Genomic DNA, 22,840 nt, shown 5'->3' with positions numbered 1-22,840 from the left:
CAAAAGATCTACTTAATAATTGGTAACAAGTAGTTATTTTTATTCTTCCTCGTTCATCCCACTCAAACTTTTACCTCTTACCAAGATGATAATTTCAAGATCAAAGTAATATTAAGTGTTTTTCCAGTGACTTTTAGAGGGCAGAATTCCCCAGCTCCATGGCAAACAGCATTCACGCCCTTCGTAAACGCTGCAGTCGCGCAGGTCGTCATTAAAAGCTTGCGAAGGCCTGGCCTTGGCTGTTTCCTGCCATCTGGTGGGTACTTGAAGTTACTACCTCGATGCTTCTAATTTCCGTGGGTTCTTAGTAACCAATATTTTGAACAACTAAGCGAGAATCACAAATGCGGAAGGGCTAAGGTTGGCAGGGACCTCTGGAGTCCACCTGGCCGCTGCCCAAGCAGGGCCTCCTAGAGCTAGTTGTGCAGGACCATGTCCATGGGATTTCTGAATTCTCTAAGGATGGAGACTCCATCGCCTCTCTGAGCAACCTGTGTTAGTGTTGGTCACTTGCACCTAAAAACAGTTTCCTGACGGACAGAGGGAAATCTGTGTTTCAGTGTGTGCCCATTGTCTCTGGTCCTGTCACTGGGCACCCCTGAAGAGAGCCTGGCTCCCTCCTCTTTGCACTCTAGTCTGTTTAAGAAACTTCGACATCTATTGAAGCTTTTCATAGGAAAAAAGCTCTTTAGACACTAAAATTAAAAACTCACCTTCCCTTTTACAGTACAGATTGACAGCATCTGTACTACTGAGAATGTGACCCATGCAGGTTTATAGAAATGAACTGGCTAATTATACCATATACATTTTTTCCATATCAATATATGAACCAAATTCACTGTTTTCTGTTTTGGCAGTGGCACTGATTTTAGGGCATGACCACAATATTAGTGCAGTGTAATGCAGAAATCAAGGGGTATATCTTGTGTGACAACACACAGTAAAAAAAAAGATCATCTGGACCTTAGGGATGCTCAGCATTTAGCAGTTCATTCCTTGCTGGAATCAACCATCAAAGACAGATCAATCTTGCTGTTGAAAACTTGGTGGCTGCAACTCTCATGGTTGAGATGACTCATCAAATCATCTTTCTACAGTTTGTTGGTTATTTCTATTCTTAAGATAAACTTGATTTTTCACAAAATTAGTTTTTAATTTGTACACAAAATCATGTAAAGCAGAAGCAGAACTTTGTTGATTTAGCACTCCTTTGTAATTTTGAATTTAATGACAGGTTGCAGGGAAAGAACAGTCCAACCTACTGGAAATGTATGACAAGTATTTTTTATGATGACCAAACTGAACTGACAAAAGGTGGTTATAGATTTGTTGTTGTTATGTGGTTGACTAAGAGTGCTGGATGTAATCTATTTTAGAAGTCTCTCTCCTACTTTTCTGCTGTCCAGTCATGCATTGACTTGGTATCCTTTTCTTCAGTTGAAGCAATTGCCTTGGGTCTGTCCATGCAGGCCGCCTTCCTTTTTTTTAAACTTCTGCCCTCTGACAAAGGTCTGAGGTGTGCTCCTCAGACTGTCAGGCATGCGTTGTTACTTCACAGGTCCTATTTCTGCTAAGAAACCAGTCAAAGCAATGTACTTAATCTGAATGTTAAGGTGAAGGTCTCACCATGAAGGAGTTTGCCTTCAAATGTTTAAAGAATCAAATCAGCCTTCACAGATTTTGTATTTGATGGGGAGTTAAATCCTTCAGAGGAACTAGAAGAACTTGCCTGTGTTGTGATTCAGGGCTGTCTTGCTGCTCTCTCTTTATCATCAGGATTTGATACTTGGTTTGTGTCTTACCTCCAAAGCAGTAAGTGGCATCCTGCTGCTGCATAATGTCTTGTCCCCTCTTTGATGCTGTGTGAAAGAAAGAGTCAGTATCTCAGGCCAGAATGCTCCAGAAGGAGATTATTTTGCGGAACACATTACGATTATGATTTAAGGAATAAACAACCCTTCAACAATCCTTTTATCATGACAAGTATGTGATACCCATTCTTCAGAGATGAGGCACATCCAAGTGATATATGGAGTGGAACACTTGTGATTGAAGCCATATAGAGAAACAACAAGAAAAGCTAAAGATATAAGGCAAATCGTACCAACTTGCACTACATCATGATCATCTCCCTAGACATAATCCCTGGAAGATGCAGGTGTACGTAGAAGTGAGAATCATGAAAAGCTCAATTTGCTGGCTGTCACCAAAGTTATGTGCATGACACTTGGTTTAAGGAAGAGAAAGTCTATAGGACAAACAGTGTAATAGGTTAAGCTCTGAACAACTTTGTTTTTAAACAAGTACATTTTCCTTTTTATTTCATAAGAAGTTTACTTGTTGAAAAAATGATATATATTAAAGCAAACACAATTATACACATGGGTTAAACATCAAATAGCAAAACCGTAAGGAATGAGCACTACTGGTTGTATTGTATAGGGTTTACAATCAAAGGTATACTTAAAAACCCTTAAGAGTTAATGTACTTTCAAGGTAAGTTAGGCACAAAGTTTAGCTTGTAACTAGCTCTGCAAGCATCTCACTGTGATTTCACTGATACAAAGTATTACAAGTGATCAAAAACATAAACTTACTTCTAAAATTTTTTATTTGTACTATGTGCTGAAATAATACAAATGTATACAATACTCCACCTTTGTTAAAAAAAAGTGTAGGGACTGTAAAGTAGAGTCAAAGGGCTAAACCAGAAATTACCCCTTTATTTGGGCTCAGAATTAGTATGGCATAAATCTATGGCTTTGCTTTGTGAACGTATTTGAAACTGAGTAACTCTTACAAATGTGGGGAAAAAAACTGAGGATGATACTTTTAATGAACATGATGTGTTAAAATACAAATATTTTAAAGAAACTTTATTAGTAAGGGAAACTAGCTGGTATCAGATGTGTCCGTCTTCCTTGGTTTTCTGTATAAGATGCAAGATAAAATGTGAAATTTTAAAAAGGGAGAGTTTGTGTCACCCAAAAAAAAAAAAAAAAAAAAGGCAAAAAAAATCCAAGGAGCAAAAAACCTTGAAGTAATTTTCTGGAAGGTTTTAGCATTGATGAGGCCCTAGCTTAGAAAGAATTACTAATTTTTAAGAAATGAGAGAGCAACAGCAAGTCTGTGAACCATAGTAAAATCTTACTTCACAGAAAATTGTGGGATCTTCTAAATATGCATATTAAAAATATTTTTTATTAAACTACCAGATTTTTATTTTATTTTCAGTTAGCAAAATATATTGCTGTGCTGAAAGTTGTCCTCTTTTTCCTTGTTTGAAATGAAACACATTATGATTGCCACAGAACTGCAAGAAACTGCATACCTTCTACAGGTACATTTTTACTGCATCATACAGGAATTGCTTAATAGGCAAAAATAAACACCTTAAAGTCTTAATGCTGTTTTTGATTAGCAGAAATACAAAAAGGAATGCACTGAAGCAAGATGATAAAAAAAGTGTTATCATGCAGTATGTTGGCTTAAGGTATACAAAATTTCAAACCAATGATGTGACTGGAGGGTGGGGGCGTTTAACCTATTGCATTCCCATTCAAAATTAAAATTGTATGTGAAGGCAAACTGTGTGGAGACATGACCAGAACCGGGCTGCCTAACAAAAGGGTGCCAGATGTGTTATTGTTCCTAGCATGCAGAGCTAATGCTTGAAGGCCTATGACAGCAGCATGAACTCCTGCTACCTCTAGTTCTTTACATTACTGCTTTGTGTGTGCTGGCCGCAGTCTGGCCACAGTCAGCAAGTGCTCTATGGCGTGAGGAAGTCAACCCACAATCTCTGCAGGTTCAGTGACCAACTTGGATCCATCCCATGCTGTCTTGAACTGTTCAGGAACCGGAAATTCTTTCTGGTAGGAAACAAAAGCAACAATGATGGTTAAACAAACAGGGGATATCTCATGAAAACTGGTGGAATACTATTAGTTCTACATGACTGCGAAAGCATTGATAGCTCAGACATGCCGGGATTAGAGAGAAGCCTTCTTCATTACCCTAGGAAGTTATTTTACAATGCCACACAGGCATTTTGCTACCCAGTTTCAAATAGCCTTGGTATGGTACGACTTTGCAATAATTTCTCTCACACCATTATCTGCATCAACTAAGTAAATAAGCCTCATGTCAGAAATGACTTCGGATTCCATTAATGTCTGGGTTGGACGACAGTAGAGAGGATTTAGATGTCGAGATTAAGCCAGGATTCTAATTTTAAGGACAAAAGCAGTACTGTAATATGGAAGAATAAAATAAAAAATAAAATAAAATAAAGTAAAATAAAATAAAATAAAATAAAATAAAATAAAATAAAATAAAATAAAATAAAATAAAATAAAACCCCCCAGTCATTTTAAGTGTGATACACTTCAAAATAGTCAGCATCCTTTGTGGGGTACACAAAATAAAGCATAACATCAAATAAAGTGCCCTTCGATTCTACAAATTCAGTGAAATGATGGGGGATGTTGTTGAGTATTTCTCTGTACCCAGTAAACAAAAAATTATGTGAAGAGAAGGGTTTTTTGTTTAGACTTCAAAGAGGTGTTTTGGTAGCCAGTAAATTCTGATATTATGGTGATTTTGAGGCAATACTGAACAAAAGGAATCTTTTTAAAAAAGAAATAAGTGATTATGAGCCCACTAAAAATTGTTCCCTTTTTACTTGTCTAAAGTAAAGGCATCCAGTCTGAAAGTAAAAGTCTAAAGTAAACTAAAGGCATCCAGCAGTCACTTTTGGAAATGTGAAGCACAAAAGTTCTCATTATACATTTTATTTTATAAAGCCTAAACCCCTGTACTAAATTCCAGCCCAAAAGACTAACAAGAAATTTAAGTTCTGTCTATGGCCATGCACAGCAATTTCAACTGTACTTTGCTGAAGACACCAGGGAACTATTAGGAGCACACTTTGCCTGCTTGTGTGTGAAGTGACAGAGCATGACTCTACTAGAAATGACACTGTGCACAGTATGAAAATTTTACTAGAGCGGGAAAGGAACTGGAAAAATGCACCAGTTAAAGTGGTTTTTAAGGACATATGTTGAAAATAGTACAAAGTGCTACAGCTGCTACCCATGTATCAATAGCTTTAGAAAAAACAAATATATTATACTGTATTATTTCACCTGTAGTAGCATTACATTTATCTTAGTTTTAGCCTCGTCATCTTCAGATTTAAGTGCTCTTCTGTGAAGGTAATTTCTTTGGGAGATTATGTTTAGATACTAAAAAGAGAAGATCAGATGGATAGGATATGAAGCCATTATCCATCAGAATGGAAAGAGAGGACATAATTTCTGATCTCTGAAATTACTTTGTGCCCCAGAAAATAAGGAATTCTTCCTCCTGAAATACAGGCACATAGAAATTAAATTGTTTTGGATAATTTTTTGGTAACATAATTATATGTGTTACATCAGTTTCTTTCCTAGCAGCTTAAGTGCTCTTAACTGACGAGACTAGTAGGAAACAGAAAGGAAATTAAAAAAAATATCTCACTCACATAATCACCATCCTGGGGGATGAGAATGTTCATCTCGGATGACTTGGCACTCACAATCTCACAATCCAATGACTCCTCACTGAGGTAGATGTGGCAGCCTTCTGTTTTGTTAATAGAAATGGTTGGCACTTTCCCCATCACCTGCAAAATAGTATCTACTTAAAATAAAATCTTAAAATGCAAACAGAGATACTATTAATAAAATCCTCACTGCCTTCTAGGTCTAATTTTGGCCACCAGCACCTGACCTATGTGTCACCTGCCTGTGTGATGCTTTGATTTGATTTGTTGGACACTGAAAATTCTTGGTGGTGGTAACAAAGACCTATATACAACAGCAAACCTGTAATATACAGCAAGCTTTTAATATACAGTTTGATGATAGTACTTCTTTGATTCTCTCAAATTTCAATGATACTTTTGTGCTGATATTTAGGCAGTGTTCACCTTGTTCAGCATTGAGTATTGGCTAAGAAGTCAAATATGTCTACTTCAACGCAGTAAGGGCAAAGGAAAGATCCCAGTAGTACTCAAGTAGCAGTAGTAGTACTCAACAAGGGATTTGTAATACACTCTGAAGACTTCAAAGCTCTTGCAGCATCCAACAGGAAAGGGTTTTTATCCTCTTCAGGCAAGCCACAGTTCTAAATAGGTACTAAGATCAATTTAATTAAATATTTAAAACTTTCGTATGTCTCTTTAAGAGCAAGCACAAGATTTACTTGAGGCGAGGAAGGGAAATCTTCTCTTGTTTACAATTTTACAGATTGAAAGATTTCTTCATTGCTAACAGTCTGACTCACTTTTTGTCAGTAAAAATTCCTGCTCCTGCCCTCTCTAGCAAGGATGGCAATATACTCTGGACATCAAAACACCAGAGATTATCCTAAGCTATAGAACAGTGACAGCACATGACAGAGATGTACTTGTTAATGAGAGTGTCTCCCATCACTTAATTAAAGAATATCTTTCAACTTCAGTTCCTTAAATGTGGCAGTAAACCATGTGTTGTGTCCTCTTGCATCCCACCCTTATCCTGAAGTCTGAGCTACACAGCGGATCAATGCATCTTAAAGCTCCTCTTCTTAAATGGGTTCTTATGCAATGGAGAACAGAAGGAAGGGGTGTTTAAAAATTTTTGCAAACATCCAGCAAGAAAAGAGATACCACTGAAATAAAGGAGAGACAAGCAATATGGTACTGAAGTCACTATAGCAAAATCTGTAGGATTAGTTTACTGAAATCTGTTGCATTAACATATCATATATTTGGACACTATGAACTCAGGTCTTCAAATTATTGAGAAAACTGAGGTGCTTAGCATTTGGCACACGTGAGCCCTGTGGGAGCTGCCTGACTCAAGCAGCATACAGCATATAACCAGATCCTGCCTTCTTAAGTGGATCCCAACTCTGCTCCATGACATGCACAGAAGCCTTATGCAATATTCATAGAACATGCTTAATTTTGATTCTAAGAATTCTGATTCTTATAAAAAGTATTTCCACTTCATTTGAGTATTAGCAAGCTGAGGCTTTGCTATTTATTACATACGAATTTTTCAGCTTTCATGAATAGTTTAAGAGGTAATGATTAAAAATAATACAATCATTTTAAAACTGCTCCAATAAGTGCCTGGGATCCTTAATTAACTGCCTCCTCTGCTGTAAAAAGACATGTAGTGATCATGAATAAAACTGATTGTTACAATTCAGAAAATAATGCACAGTTGGTAGCAATGTCAGTCACTTGCATAAGGTACAAAATATAACAACCCCATCTTTCTCCTATTCCCTGTGGTGTCTGTGACCATTATTTCTGAAGCATGGAGCAGGACTGCCTATATTTAATGTCATACAGCAGTCACAGCCTCTTAAGCAAAAGACCTCACTTCGAAGAGTGGCAGTTTAATGTAATAATTAACATTTCTTTTTCACTTAAAATAGTATGTCCTGGAGTCCCTTCTTGAGATTACACTGTGTGTGTCAGACACAACCCAGTATTACAGCAGGTAGTTAGAGCTCTTTGGAACAGGATGACTGAAGTGCTGTAAATATCAGGTAGACTGTATATTTTGAGCAGTACAAGTGTCCCCAGTAGAGAGGACAATTATAGATTTAACGTATGTATTTTCTTTTCATGAGAATCACAAGGAAGATGATCTCTGATTAAGCTTTTTGAAGGCAAATAACTATAGTACTTAGTTATATAAAGTGCCACATCATTGGCCAGGGAGATCTTTTGAAATCCCAGCACCTACTTGTACGTTATAGCATTTAGTTGTCCTTTGACAGTCTATTTGAACATTTCCATTGAGAAGATAAGAAAAGAAAAAAATCTTGTGCACCAAGAAATCAATTAGCTAACTGTTAGAATTTCTTCTGTAAGCACCACTGAACTTTCAAGTGCTAGAAGTTGCTTACCATGAAAGCAAGCTGATCAGGGAGAGAATTAACAGTTCTGCCAGTGTACAGATCTCGCAGCTTCACCAGAACCAGAAGACACTGGGCTACAGGAGGTTTGTTCAGTGATAGTAAATAGTTTTCACAAGCATATTTTAAAAACTTCAGCAGAATTTAGAGCATATAAAGATCCATTTAGATACTTCTTACTTTTGTTGTGCTCTGTGAGTTTTTAAAATCTCTTATAACTACATGTTGGGCTTTTTCCTCCCCACTTGTTCTAGGTCTGTCTTCATTTCTCTTGGATATTTACCTGAATCTGAATATCCCTGGAGTTGATCACTTCCACGATTCCCACAACATTGTCAAACACAAGGCCAAACTTCTTACAGTTGTCTAAAATAAAAGCAGTCATAAATAAGAAAGGCAAGACAAAAGCAAATACATGCACACCTGCTACAATAACTATGAAAATTCCCAGTCCTGCACTGCATAGCTGAGTGACTTTACTCTCGTAATCAATCATTAAAGTGAATGGAATGATTCAGATGCATTATTAATCACATAAGTCAGTTTTTTCAAGATTGTCACTTGAAGCCCAGCTGAGCTACCCACTCACCAATAGTAATTGAGTTGATTTTTCCTTTTATCTGAAGTGTAGATTTGTTACATTTAAAAATATAGGCCACTTGCTTGAGTTCAGTGTTGTTAATGACCAGGTCATTCTTATCCTCTTGATATTCCTATTTCAAAAGAAAGTTTATTTAATTGCTTGTCTTTAACTAACAGTCTTTAGCTAACAGTCAGACAGAGTTTAGTACAATTTATCCTCGAGTCATTGCATCTTCAGTTACAACAGAGCAATATCCTTCCTGTGGCTTAAAATCCTAATCTGCTTGGTGACCAGCTAGCTCACCTAACTGACCCTTAGATGACACTGTATCTTTTAGAGCTGCAGAACTGAAGAAGTTAGCACAGACAGCGACAAAATCCATTAAGTTTGCAGCGAAGATGTTATGCTCACAACAATTTTAAAAAGCACGCACAAAACTGCTGTTTGGCTCCCATCTGATTCAGACTGAAGAACAGAACAAGTTTTCATTCCCCAATTATTATATAATATTGTGAACACATACAGGCATTACCATATACAATAATGGAGTAATAGGCAAAGAAACTTCTTTCACTAGGCTTAAAAGAACAATTACACTCCACAGATGTCCAGGAAAGCCTAGGGATCCATACGGAAAGTTTCAAGTAGTAGACCCGTAACAACATAACACAGGCAAATGGTGACTGCACCTTATGCAAACTGGACTCCACTGTAATATACACTGACTGTGTATATAACCTTCTGCATGACTAAAATGCATGTTCTTTCTGTTCTCTCTTTAACCAAAACAGTCACAACACAATTTTCATTCATAGATTCTTTGGTATATGTCTACATAAATTAACACCAAAACTTAAAAAAAATCTCCTTTTTCCATCTGTAGATTGGGCAAAAGGAAAACACTCCTCTACTTTTAAGCATGGAAGACATGCTTGCATGGAGTGGGCAATGAAATATAAATGTATAATTCCACTGGCTAGGGAAACTGGAGAGTGTGGTCTGTGATGACTGTTCTCTCTCATTCACAGGAATGGCCTGCAAAAAGGGATTTTAATTGGTGTTCTCTAATGGACTTGTTTCTGGGACATTGTCTGATTTTGCAAGGAATTTATATGCTGGTTCTGACATTCTCCAGTGAAATGAATTAATAAGTGATTCACAGAGACAAATTAATTAAGATCCTACAGAATAGTAAAAGTTGAACTGTAGCAATGCAGAGAAATGGAGGACTCAGCCCATTTTAGTTGCAACTTTGTTTTGTTGCATGTTAATGACGGACAAGATATTTCACTGTTCCTCCTGGTTTGCAATGTACAAGGTGCAATTCAGAGGTGTGACTGGAACTCACCACTCTCCATTTCTTTCCCTCCAGCTCCAAGACAGGGGCATGGTTCTGCTGTGGGGAATTCTTGGGAGAGGTAGGACTTGGAGTATGGCTTTTTGTTGGAGAACGAACAGGTGGACCTTGGGCACGTAGGCTGGGGTTCTTGTGAGTCTTCTGGTCATCAGAGACATGTCGAAGCCCTAAGAAACCAAAAAGAAAGGGTACTTGTGGAAGAGAGTATATTTTTCAATCCTAAAAGTGCTCATATTGAAGCATGAGAAGTTTTTTTGTAGTTGTGTTATTTTCTGAAATTACTTTTTTTTTTTTTTTTTAATTTCCTCAAGGTTTGCCTGGGTAACAACCTGAAGTGCAACTGCTGACATACTTTTAAAAACATACTATAAAAACTCTTCTACTGTGGATTGGCTCTCAGTATGCTCATCAGAAAATCCCACAATGTCTTCTAGACATCTTCTCTGTCTGTAGCAAGTTCTGAGAGCTTGTTTTATAATGTTTTTCCATCCGTAAAACAGAGTTTATTTTTCTAACTTATGACAACATTTGACCTATCCCTGCAGCATTAATTGCATATATATCAATCATATGTATTTAAATTCACAGATATATACTTAAATTACAACTTTCCAATATTAATACAAAAAGCTTTATTTCACCTGACATGTAAGACATTTTGACACAGGTTTGCACACTCAATGTGAGTCAGAAAGTTTATTGCAATTGCAACTTAAGAGGCTGACCAGCTACTGGGTGCTGAAGATATCCAGCTTGGCTGCCTTAAAATTAAAATGATACCTCTAAATGGTGTGAATGTCAGGTATACTGAACTTAATTGGGTGCTGTGGCTTCTAAAGGAGGTTTCTGTATGCAGCCTTCTCCATCGGACCATTGCAAGCTTCAGAAGGATCTGAGCTGTTAGAATGTAACTTTAAAATGCTGTGAAAGCTGTGAAATGCTGTAACAGCTCTTGATGTAGTTTGACTCCTGGATCACAATTCGATTTCTTTTCTCCTGACCTTTGGTAATTGCCTCTCCCTGGTTGAGCTGTGCAAAGAGGGCTGAGCGAGACGCAGTTCCTTCGTCCTTTGCCGTTTCCGTATCGAAGATGGGGGGCGGTCCCGGGGGCGGTGGCGGTGGCGGTGGCGGGGAAAGGCAGGAGCCGCTGGTTAGAACAGATCGCATGGACATGGGGGATGCAACAGGACCCTGTTTGAGACAGAGGGAAATATTTTGCATACAGTGATTAAGGAACATTGTATCACAATAGCTCTTATTTATTAACATCCTTGAATGCTGCGAGTTCGGGTGACTCTAGAAAGCCACAGGCTCAGGAGAGAATTTCTGGCTTCATAATCGAATATAATGCTATGAATCCTTCCCTGCACCTGAGCAAGCACAGCTAGAAAGACTGACAGCCCACACTCTACCCTTACTGTAGAATGACTCCACCTAAAATTTTTGTCTTAAACATTTCCAAGGGTTGATGTTAAAAATCTTTAACAGTAACAGTATTTTCCCATAATTTATTCCAGTGTTTACTTATGTAAAAAGGAAAATGTGTCCTTTTTTTCCCAGATAAAGAAGATGTTTTGGTACAACATAAATAACTGAGAGGTTCATGAACTGTCAGTTATACATACATAATAAATAGTAAGCAAGATGTAAAATGCTATCCTTTGAACTGTTCAAGTTATCTGTAAAAGATTCAAATACCACAGAATATAAAACTATGGTGAATCAAGTATCTTGATTCTGAAATTCAATTTCTGAGTTTTTAGTTCAATTTCTTAAATTCTTTTTTCCTTTTTCTTTCAGTTACAGGTGATCACAGCACACAAGTTAGGAGTGAAGGGGGCCTCAGCAAAGTAAGTAACACAATCTTTCTTTCAGTTTGCATAATCAAAAGTACATATTTTGGTCTGAGTTACAATTCTTACATAAAATATTATCAAAAAGACAGAAAATACTAATAATTATCTGACTAAAATTTTATAAGAACGCCCTTACATCCTAATAATAGATGTTAGAGACAATCTGAGAATCACTTTTACTATCCTGCCACTGAGTGTCACTCTGCTCCTACCTCTCTGCAGCACAGAAGGCTCTTTTAACAGAACTATTGAGAAAAATAGATTGGTTTTGATGAGCTCAGCTAGCTACAGAGACACTGTGCATTGCAGCAGCAAATATTAACACGTGGGCAGATACAGTGGGAAAATTACAGCGACTTACGGAATCACAGCTCCTCTAACTGGCTACCTTTGTTAAGAGATACAGGTTGTTAGTGCGCTCCTGCTAATCCATCCTGGAAACAGATATTGCTTAGCTGGCCTCTGAGGATATTTTTAACCATTTATGGTACTAGTCTTTCTGCCTTCCACTAAACTGAAACATTGATCTGGTTCATGCATCTCACAGGAGTGGAAACTACAGCTGTTTTTTAAAAAGTAAACTTGTTCTGGCCTGTAATCCCAAACTGATAACAGGAAAAGGGCTGAGATCCACATGCTCCTTTTTTACTTAGTCTTCAGACATATTTTAAAAGCAAAATAAAAGTCCAAGATCTCCTAAGGGAATAAGCTCTCTTCTTGTTATTAAATCTTTTTGATCAAATGTAAACAAATGAGATTATTCTCTTTTTGTAACCAATTATAATTTATTGTCAAGATATACTGGGACTAAAGTCAACTGCTTTTAGAAATATTCCGTTGTTGCATGGATACATTTAACTCAGAGCTTCTGCTTACATACTTCCTTATTATAGGTCAGTGTTTTAGGCTGGGAACAACTTCTTCACTGGGCCCTCAATTTATAGTGCCTGTTCCCTGCCTCTGTTAATGCCAGTGAAGTTACTTGCAGCAGAGTCAGCAGAACTGTGAATTATTGTAATTTAAAAAAAAAAAAAGAATGTAAGTGGATTTAGTGGTACAATCAGTTACTGCTGCCTGAGGTGCAATACAGATCTTCCCCTTCTGTTGCCTGCAACCATAGCAACTGAATCCACTATGCCCTGGTTATCCAGAATTATGAACATTGCATTTTGCAGGGCTTTTTAAAACACTCAGATACTCAAAAATGGCACTCACCATTCACAGTGTGAACATGCAGTTATGAATTATGTATGCTTTATGAAAGGCAATTAATAGCAGCAGTGGTAGTGGCTAATAACTTTTAGTCTGAGATGAAAATCTGCTTGCCAAATTCCAGACTGACATCTGATTCCTCAAAAATACCTCCCGCTTCCACCTGCTTATCAATACAGTGCTGTGATTTTCCAGAAACTTGTGTAAGACTCACACATCCACTTGGAATTAACACCATCTAAACTGTGCCAAGGCTGCAAAGGTGCATTAGATAAAAAATTTCTGGAAGCTATCTGGGTATTCTGCGTATAACACAGAGTGGTAGGTCACTCTGGCAGTCTCTTTGCTTGAAGTGTCAAACTCAAGGCCATCACAGACCAATGCAGGACACTCTGGGCTAAAATAATTCTGCTGAGTTGTGTAGCAAAGGGAGTGTCTCAAATGGCAACTGAAGCATGGGAATAAAGTATGAGATGGAAGTAAAACTCAGAAGGGTTTATCTGTGGAAGGGGGTCATCTCTCTCCCAGAACTCTGAAAGAACTTCCTTGTCAAAGTACAGATAAAAGGAAGGATTTTAAACACATCAGTTAAGTCTGGACATGGTTTTGTATGACTGGAGATTGTTGTCATATTTATTTTCAAGAAAGAGACGATGTAGGAAAGGATCTGGGAAACTAGGAGCTCTTTTCCTTTTAGAGCAGTACTGATGAAAAAACAAGTCTACTCAAAAATCTCAATTCTTGACCTGAGCAGCTAAGACATTCTAGTCCTTTTAAGTGTGTTTCAAAAGTAAGAAAAAAATGTATTCATTGCACTCATGCTGACCACCTGTCTCTTCTTTTCTTTACAAGCCTGGTTCCTCCACCAAAGTCAGTGGTTATCTCCACTGAGCACAAAAGATTTTGAGTTAGATCTAATTGAGAACATAGAAGCTATCACAAGGTAAAGACACTTGAGGTTCTGTCACCCTTCCCACTTTTCCTCTTAATTTTGTGCAGTCACAGAAATAAAAGACAGACTGAGCCCTGGAGCTTTTCTCCTGCATGGAAAATCTTCTCTAGTTTAAGACCTGAGTTACAAGCTAACTGATATTGTAGCATGCTATTTTCAACATCTAGGGCCATTCTGGAAACTGTGAACAATTTTAATCATAAATTAGGCCAGGCAAAATTGAAAGACAAATCACAGGAAAAAAGGTCTCTAAAGTACCTGGTTTAACTGCTCCCATCTGCATCTACTGCTCTGTAGACCCCTCCAGTAGGACCATCTCCCATTGAAATAAAATGGCATGGAAAAGACAGAAAAGTCTCACTAATGAGAGGGTGCACAGACCTGCTGGGAAGAAGGGTACAGTCTAACTCTGGCTACAGTCTTCTTTTCTTTGCCATTTTAATGTACCCAACTGAAATCAAACAAAAACTGAAATGAGGTGAAATTCTTTATGGGAGAGTGGCTCAGGGAAACTCTCAAAAGGGGGCAGAAAGTGCAAAAGTGAACTGGAAATGCAGAATACACATTTCACTTCTTGCATTCCCTGCATGACAGGAAGATGGGACCTGTGCTGCACTCAGACAAACTGATGTAAAGGACAACTTAAAATCAGCCAAGTGAAGTACTTCTAGGATGTTTTCTTTTAAAGTTCATTTTGACATCTATTAATAAATGAACTTCCCAGTTACCAACCTCAGTCACCGGCAATTAGTTTTCTGTCCTCAGTTCCTCTTCTAAGACAACTTACACCCTCAGGCTCTAGAATATTTCTGAACCAGACTCTTAAACTGTTCTGGTATCTGGTAATACTTGTGTATAGTCCTATCCAATTTCAACAAAAGTTCCCTTCACAAAGTCCATTCATTTTTGTTCTGTATAGGGTGGTGTTTGTGAGAGCTGCTGGGAATAAAATAGCATGTTACATGCCCACAAAAGTTCATCTATCCTAAAGCAGCAGGTGCTTAGCAGCTTTGCTATTTGCAAACAACTCTTCAGATTAACTTCACACAGATGTTAACAACAGTGTGTCTTTAATAAAAAGTATTAGGAGCCATTTGGACCAGTGAAGGCGGTTGTTTGCAAGCTGCCTTTCTTCCTCTTTTATTTCAGCTGTTTGCCTCGGCAACAGCTGCTGTTCTCAGTGCTGTGGTGTCTGCAGACACCACGTCAAGTGATACTGATAGCTGACTGCTCCCATTAACATGTTCATGTAGTCATTTTTCTGTCATTTACAAATATGCCCCTAGTGAGAATTATCAGGGGAACAGATAGAGTCGTCCTTAATTTCTGAAAATGTAACACAAAAGTAAGCTATAACTTTTAACCTGTTAGTTTTGCATCATAGTGAACCTGATGTGCTTTGGTGCTCCTGGAGCTTTCTGAAATGGAGGAAAATTTAATTCTCTGAGTAACATCCTATCAGGAACAGGAGATGCAGGCCCTGTGACCATGTACTAAGAGCTCTGTAGGGGATAAAACATTCCAGAAATTTCCCCTCAGGGCTGTCTTCAGCTTCCAGCCATGCTCTAAATGGGGTGACAGGAATGGGTCAGGGTTAGCTCCTTGCTGGATAGCCCCAAGCTATCTGCAGAGAGGCCCAAGCGCCTCCCATTGACTGTGGCAGAGAAGCTTCCTTTAGCGACAGTGTCTGATGCTGCTCACAGCGCTGGGTCTGATAAATGTCACTTGTGCAAGGGTTTGCAGGATTGTGGTACAGCTTCAAAGTATATTATATTTCTACTTTCATCTTGTACAACTCACAGAAGGGTGACATACACTTCTTTTTCTCACCTAACTGGCTCGCTGGAAGAAAGAAATGATTGTTTATGTTGAGATAGCTGCCTGGTTGAAATTCTCATTTAATTCCCTTGAAGTTACAATAGAGCTGAGTGAAGCCCTTTGGTTTTGAGAAGCTGGACCTTGTTAAGCACATTTCTCCTAAAGGCTTCCTTCCCCTGGAGCACAGGGCAAAGCCAGTCTTGTTAGAGAAATAAAATGCTGTTCATATATAACACAAGTGCTCTGGATGCCATACTGTCACTAATTTTCAGTGGCCTTATGCAGCTTGACATGTCTTCAGGTCTGAACCCAGCTACTGAAGACAGTAAGAATTTCTTTTTATGTCTTATCGCAGATGTTACTATTTCCTGAGCTATTCTTGCTGAACAGCTCCCTGGGTTAGCCTTCCATGTCACTGTTACTATATTTGTAGAACTGCAGCAGCAAGGAGCCCCAGTCAGAGGCTCCTATCTCTGGGGATATGAGGGGCTTATGTGCCAGACCCTGTACAAACACCCGCAATGTTCCTCTGTGTTTATCCAGCTTTCGGCTGACACAGTGCAGCACGGACACTGAGGGGAACGAAGTTCTTGTGCTGGGAAGCTGCTGTGGAGAATCTGAACAATGCATTTCTAGTAGTGCAATGGTTGATTTTACTCAGAGCCAGAAGATTATAAGCATCTATGTAATGCATTTAAATAAATTATATGTGCGTGTGTATGATATACAGTACCTATTTTGTCGGTCATTCCTATTAAGAGGTAAGTATCTATTTGGAGCTGAAGCAACAGGTGGCTTAGAGAGACATAATGAAATCCCTCCCTTAATTTATTGAAAAGCCTTCTTTTCATGGCAGCAGACAAACAGGAATCTTAATGGGGAATACACTGTTCCCCCCCCCCAAAAAAAAAGGAAGGATATCCCTGTTTTCTCCCCCTTTATAGTAATCCTAGTTTCATACCTAGAATTATTATAGAATTCTGTACTGTTCTTTCCATACATATGCACAGCCAAAGACAAGAATTGTGAAGCTTAAAATATCACATATCAACCTCTGGGAACAGGTGGACTGTGACACAGAGGCACAGAGCTCTTGTTAAGGTGTTTTCGTGTAAAAGTAGCTTAGCACAACAGTTCCATTACCTACTCTATTTAAGCCACCTGTCTGCAAGGAGTTATGCTGCCCAGAGAGCTGCAATTTACTGGATGAAACAGCTGACTTACAGGGCCTGTAATCTTTGTCAATTAAAACAGAAAACAACAAAAACCAAGCTAGGTTCTTTTCTTGTTACTGAGTCTCAGCAGAATTATTTATCTGCAGAGTTTTCAAGCTTTGCAGCCCCCTGTAATATACTTTTGCCATTCATCACCTGTTCAGGATTTAAGATGATGCTTACATATTCAGAGTTACCCAACCAGAAATGGTTTATACAGCCATGGTCTTCTAAATCATTTGAGGATTGTATGATAATGTAATTGCCAACATGCTCCAACAGGCAGATTCAACCATTGTTTACTTATGGAAAAATGTGGTTAAAAAGAAGACCAATCCCTTTAGTAAGATAGTAAAGTTTTTATAGATGTACCTTTCCTTGTCTCTCTATTTTTCATACTTTCAATTTTGTATTTCTTCTCCCTTTTCCACTGGAATAGGCTGCATGCCTCACCCAGGTTTTCCCTTAACATGTCTGAATGTCTGAATGGTGCTAGGTCAAGGTTAAGAGAATACAATTGATATACAGTAAAGACAAATATTTTCAGCCACTGTTGGAATAAGAGAGTAAAAATACTTTCTTTAAAAGAGACAGGGATGTGATTGACGCAGTCTCCACCAAAGAGGCGACTACTCTACTATTGTAGAGGTGCCAGGATAGCCAGTTTTTAAATTGATCCTGTACCAAAAACCAGAACATTGCCTATTGTCTGAGAAAAAATACTTGCAACTAAAGGATGCAATTTTTTCAACAAAAAAATACAGAGAATAGGGAATAGGTATAGGGAAGGATAGAGAAAGGAATGGAAGGTATAAAGAAAAGGCTATCACTGAGAAAAACTGAGCACTGTGGAAATGTCTACGTCTTATCCAAGATACAGGCATGTAAATTGGTATATCTATGCTGCCCTTACTTCTATTTGAATAAGGCCTCTGGGATTGCAGTCATGGCTGTGGCTGGAATTTGGCACTACATTTTTGACCTTTAGCTTTAGTGAAGTGGCTCAGACGATGGCTGCTTGATAAGTAGGTCAAACTAAACACGGCACAGAAGAGATACTGGACAGATAATAGGAGGCTTTTGCCTGCAGAAGTTGGTCTTTTGCAGCTTGTTCACATCAATATGTACAGAGATGATGTATTAAAGGAAAATGTTTTGATAGAACAGGAGAGAGGCAGGGCCAATTTATAAGAAAATGTCTGGAGGTAATTATTTTAGACTAGAATAAAATGCCCAAGTCTGCACTGTGACTAGGATAATTGCACTCAATAAGGCTAATGTAGGAATTATGACGGTACTTCTTGGTGTGGAGCTTGTGGAGAATTTCAGCTTTTAAGGAATGTTTTTAGAGTACTATCTAAGGAGTAATAAATGTTTTTTAAAATGCTGTTTCAGGAAAAAAAAGACTTGAAGATACTGGCTTCAATGGAAACAGGACTTAAATATATCTCAACTGCTTTTAAAGATGTGCAGACTTCATCCTAAGTTGTTTTGATTTGTAAAGGAGGAGAGGATTTCACTCATTACTTGAGTGAAATTCTGTATTCTGCTGGTAAAATCTATCCTAAATTACTATTGTATACAAGCACAAAATATTAAGTACAGATCCACCTGCAACTGAAACATTCAAGACAATTATCTTTAAGCAAGATTTGTGTATTAACACTTACTTGAGATAAGGAAAACTACAGCAGTCTCTTATTATTACTGGTTGTTTTCTTGCTGCAAGGTTAACTTGCAGAAATAGGAGAAGAAGATTCACTTCCCCCAGATTACTCATGCAGGCCTTGTAGCAAACAAACTTTTCATTAGGCATTCTGTGAGCTTATATTACAGCTGTTCATTTATTTGCATCACCAAAAAGAAGTGGAGGGTAGAAAGAACAGAATGCTATGCTTTAAGAGAATCCCTTCTTAAGAAAATAAAAAGGAAAAAAAGGCACTTGCTCTTTATCAGAAAGAACTGAAAAAGGACAGGTCACTATTACAGCTGTGGATTGCTTGTTAAAGACAGAAAGCAAAGCAAAATGTAGCAAGCAAAAATGACAATTACTTCATAGGTAAAATGCTACCCTGGGCACTTAAAATACTTCATTGTAACAACGGCTTTTTCCAAAGATTCACTGACATCTAAGAATGTCATATCTGGTAGCAAATTAAAACAAATCTCCATTAGGCTGGTAATTGCTTATCGTTCCCATTGTCAAGATGGCTAAATTGAGATGTAGTGAGTACAGTGAATGGCCACTCAGTACAGGGTGTAGGAGGTAGGACGACACTTTACATCCAAGATAATGAGCTACAAAATTACACTTTTAAGGAAATACTGTAGATCCATCTGATTTGCACTGACAAGCATATTTTCTCTGCCATAGGCACAATCAATGAATGAAAATGACTATTTTAGATTTTGTTGAAAATACATGGAACTTTTTACTCTCTGGGACAATCCTGCTCACAAACATACATTAGATATGTACTTTTGTTCTGTGAGCACAGTACCATCAAATATCCTAACCATATCCATCGTGCCTTGAAATGCCAATTTACACAGTCCAGTCTGGTTCTGTACCACCATTCCACATGAGGAGCAAAAAAGGTTCAGATGCACAAAAGTCTAAAGGTCCTTAACCACACTATTTCCTTCTAAGTGTGTTCTTAAATACACTATATTCTTCACTATTTCCTTGGCTTTCTCCTCACACAGTCACACACATTTCAACAGGGTGCCCTTAATAAGTAAAATATTGTCTCACATCTTGGCAGAACCAAAGTAAGATAGAACTGTGTTAGGTCCAAAAATCCATAAACATCTGTTTTTATCACAAACTTTTTATAAAGCAGATGGAGATAACTGTTATTGTCAGATGTGACTGCTTGGACATTATGTCAACCCTTTGCACCTGTTTTTGTGTCTGTCTTCTAATTTATTCAGACATTTTTTTCTCTTTCCTCTGAAGTGTGTGCCTGTGTGCCTGCTGCCAGAGCCAGGAACATTCTCCTATATGTACTAGTGATCTGTTCCAAGGCTGGCTGCAGCTGCCCTGTGCAGTTTGATGGAAGGGTATGGGGGGCTGGAATTGGCACAGCTTTGGGATATTGCATGGACACAAATGTGCACACCACACTATACAGCACCCATAGCTTAGGGGGCCAAGCGCCAACTCAAATATCCTGTCCCCTTTTTGGAAACCCAAGCATAGGAAATCCTCTGATCTAGGCTTATGCTCCTGGGATTGTATTGGAGTTCAAGCACTGACAATACACCTGGGAGACAAGAAGTAGTTAATATTCTTCCTGACTCTTCACTCTCATTAGAAATATCCAAATGTGCTACTTAAGAGCTTTTTATAGAAACTTCATGCATTGCTTTGTTGACTTCTGCAGATATGAAGGGTAAATCATTGGTATAATACACTTTGAAATCTGTACTTATATGCTCCAAGACATTTCTCTCTTTCTCTCTCCCTCTATAATAAAATACCGTTCTTACACCAATGTCTACCTTTCATAAATGTTCCACTTTGTTAACGCCTTGCCACACTACTGTTTTCCTTTGATGCATGTAAGTGGAAGCTGCTGTGTGCAATGATTAACAACTCTGTCTGGAATATATCTATAGCCTTTATATATATCACATTTTTTGTCTAGACCCTGATTCTGCAGACCTTTATGCTTAACTTCACACAATGTGAATCTGTGACTTCCATTCTCATTGTTATACATATATATATATGTATAACAAAAATGAAATTATCACTTGAGCAACTCATTACTTTCCAGAATGTATTTGTTACCAAGCTTCACAGAAATATTTAAATAACATTTAAGCTATTTAAACAACCTGCTAACTTACTGGATTCTAATTTTCTTATATGCACATTTAGTAAAACTTAAAAAACTATACATCCATAAAAATGAGTCTGCAATTTAATCTTTCAGACTCGTATCACATAAAGGATCATTTAAATGAAGCATACTTCCAAGACAATTTCCAGATATGAATGATATCCAAAGTGAAGTGAAATCAGTACTTCACATGCAGTGATGGGCTCATCACTCATGATGGAATGAACACTGTTGGCAAGAAACTATGCTTAATATAAATAAACAAGTCACACCTAGATTTCAGCTATTTCTTGGACAGCTGAAGACAGAGAAATATAAAGGCATGACGGCTGAGGTACTGGTTTTAGGATCAGTCAAACATAATCTGCAACAGCTACCCTTCTGAGTAAGGCTACCAGTACTCACCAGCACTGAAAGCTCCTCCTGTTTGATCAAATGGCTGTAACAAACCTTTACCTTGTAACACTATTTCCATATTTGTGAAGTTCTATTAAAGGTCAAGATTATTCTTTTTCTGTATTAACAGAAGGAATTTTGTCCCAGATTCTCAGGCTAATTCAGCTAAGGGGGTACTACAATTCCTCTTCCTTATGTAATAATAATTTAAAAATCATTAGGTCTTCTCACATTCACTGATCGTAACAGGACAGGATGTACCAAGTGTGAAATTTTGTACTAAATAAAGGAATCATGTTTAATATTTAAATTTTACTATAGAAACCTACAATGTAGCTAATAACTAGAGTCTTCTAATCTATCACATTCGAACATTTTTGCATTGCTTCAGACTAAGATGTACATGCAGATCACGGCTCTCTCCCGTGTTTGAACTTGCACTCAAATACTTGAGAACTGAAAGGCCTTGTACAATGCCTCATGAAGGGTATGAAGAGAAAGCTGCAGTCTGTTGCCAAGCACAAGTAACCTACATTCTCTTACATGGTTGTAACATAAATAATTAGGTATGCAGTTATATTTACTCTGTTTCCAGAAGCTATTTCTGTATGTCTAAAATAATAATTTTATAAAGATATTCATCTATGAAGTTATGTATCCCTTGTCTTTGTCTTCCCTGTTATTAAATCTCTCTCTTTGTTCAGATTCTTCCCACCATCCTTCTTCTTTTCATGACATGCTCCCTCAGTTTTCCTTTAGTCTGACATGTCCTTCAATTTTTTACATTTTGTCTTGTTCCTACCTTCTACAGGCACCGAGAACTGTGTCTGCCTCTCTTTACCATCTGCAGCTGAGGGTTATGGCTATAATAATCCCAATTAATTCTTTTCCTCCAAACCTGTACCACAATGGCCTGAACATCTCCACCTATATTTCAAATGTTTACTGGCTTGGTTGGGAAATCCATGGACCATGACTTCTGTTCCTGGCATAGATATTTACTTTTCCTGAGCTAATGACCCACATTAAAAGACAAACAGGTTACTGGCTTTTTATGGTTCTTCTTGAAGAAAGAAAAAGTACTTACAGTTTTACTCCAGGTGAGACCTGTGGTGTGATGCTCTTTGATATAAGCTTGAAGCTCAGACCATATGTTCAGATATGACTTCACCCAATCAACATGGCGTGTGTCACTGTAAAAACAGAGGCAATATTTATGTGTCAATGCACTTAAAAACAGACAGAAGTGCTGCTCTTGCTTAAAGCAGGTAAAACCCAATGACTGCCTTAAAGCCATGGACAAATCAGTTAGCAGGTAGCCAAACAGCCCAGTGCTGCAAAGACCGAAGCTACTACATTGGAAAGATCTAGATCCTTCTAGAGGACAAACAAGAGCAAAGGATGCCTCTAGCAGAGAGTGCTTCCTGCTAGAAGTGTGTGTCACCATTCTTCTCAGGCTCAAAGTCAACTGAAAAAGCACTAAAGGCACATTGAGCTGTGCAGCAGGTACCCAGACACTGTTTCAGGGTGCTGAACTTTAGAAAATTAAATATCCATGGATTCTGTAAGATATTCTGGCTGCCACGTTCCAACGTGGCCAGAGCAATACTGGGTCATGTTACAGTCATCAGACTAAAATATTTAT

General features: G+C 38.0%; 1 protein-coding gene across 2 annotated transcripts in view; it reads right to left on the bottom strand.

Moving 5' to 3' along the window:
- Positions 1–2,419: 2,419 nt before the first annotated feature.
- The window catches only part of CAP2 (cyclase associated actin cytoskeleton regulatory protein 2), a 67,391-nt gene continuing 46,970 nt past the window's right edge, over positions 2,420–22,840 (bottom strand). For both annotated transcript variants that reach the window (XM_053976606.1, XM_053977407.1), the window contains exons 7-13: positions 22,283–22,388; positions 10,901–11,090; positions 9,891–10,066; positions 8,549–8,672; positions 8,243–8,325; positions 5,528–5,668; positions 2,420–3,875 (exon numbers count right to left, since the gene is read on the bottom strand). In XM_053976606.1, the coding sequence (XP_053832581.1) occupies positions 3,792–3,875; positions 5,528–5,668; positions 8,243–8,325; positions 8,549–8,672; positions 9,891–10,066; positions 10,901–11,090; positions 22,283–22,388 (904 nt within the window). In that variant the 3' untranslated portion in view covers positions 2,420–3,791. The remainder of the gene's footprint in view (positions 3,876–5,527; positions 5,669–8,242; positions 8,326–8,548; positions 8,673–9,890; positions 10,067–10,900; positions 11,091–22,282; positions 22,389–22,840) is intronic.

This window comes from Vidua macroura, chromosome 1 (assembly GCF_024509145.1).
Source record: "Vidua macroura isolate BioBank_ID:100142 chromosome 1, ASM2450914v1, whole genome shotgun sequence".
Classification (NCBI taxonomy): Eukaryota; Metazoa; Chordata; class Aves; order Passeriformes; family Viduidae; genus Vidua; species Vidua macroura.
The sequence above is the reverse complement of the archived record's forward strand: the minus strand, read 5'-3'. Positions and strand labels throughout refer to the sequence as shown.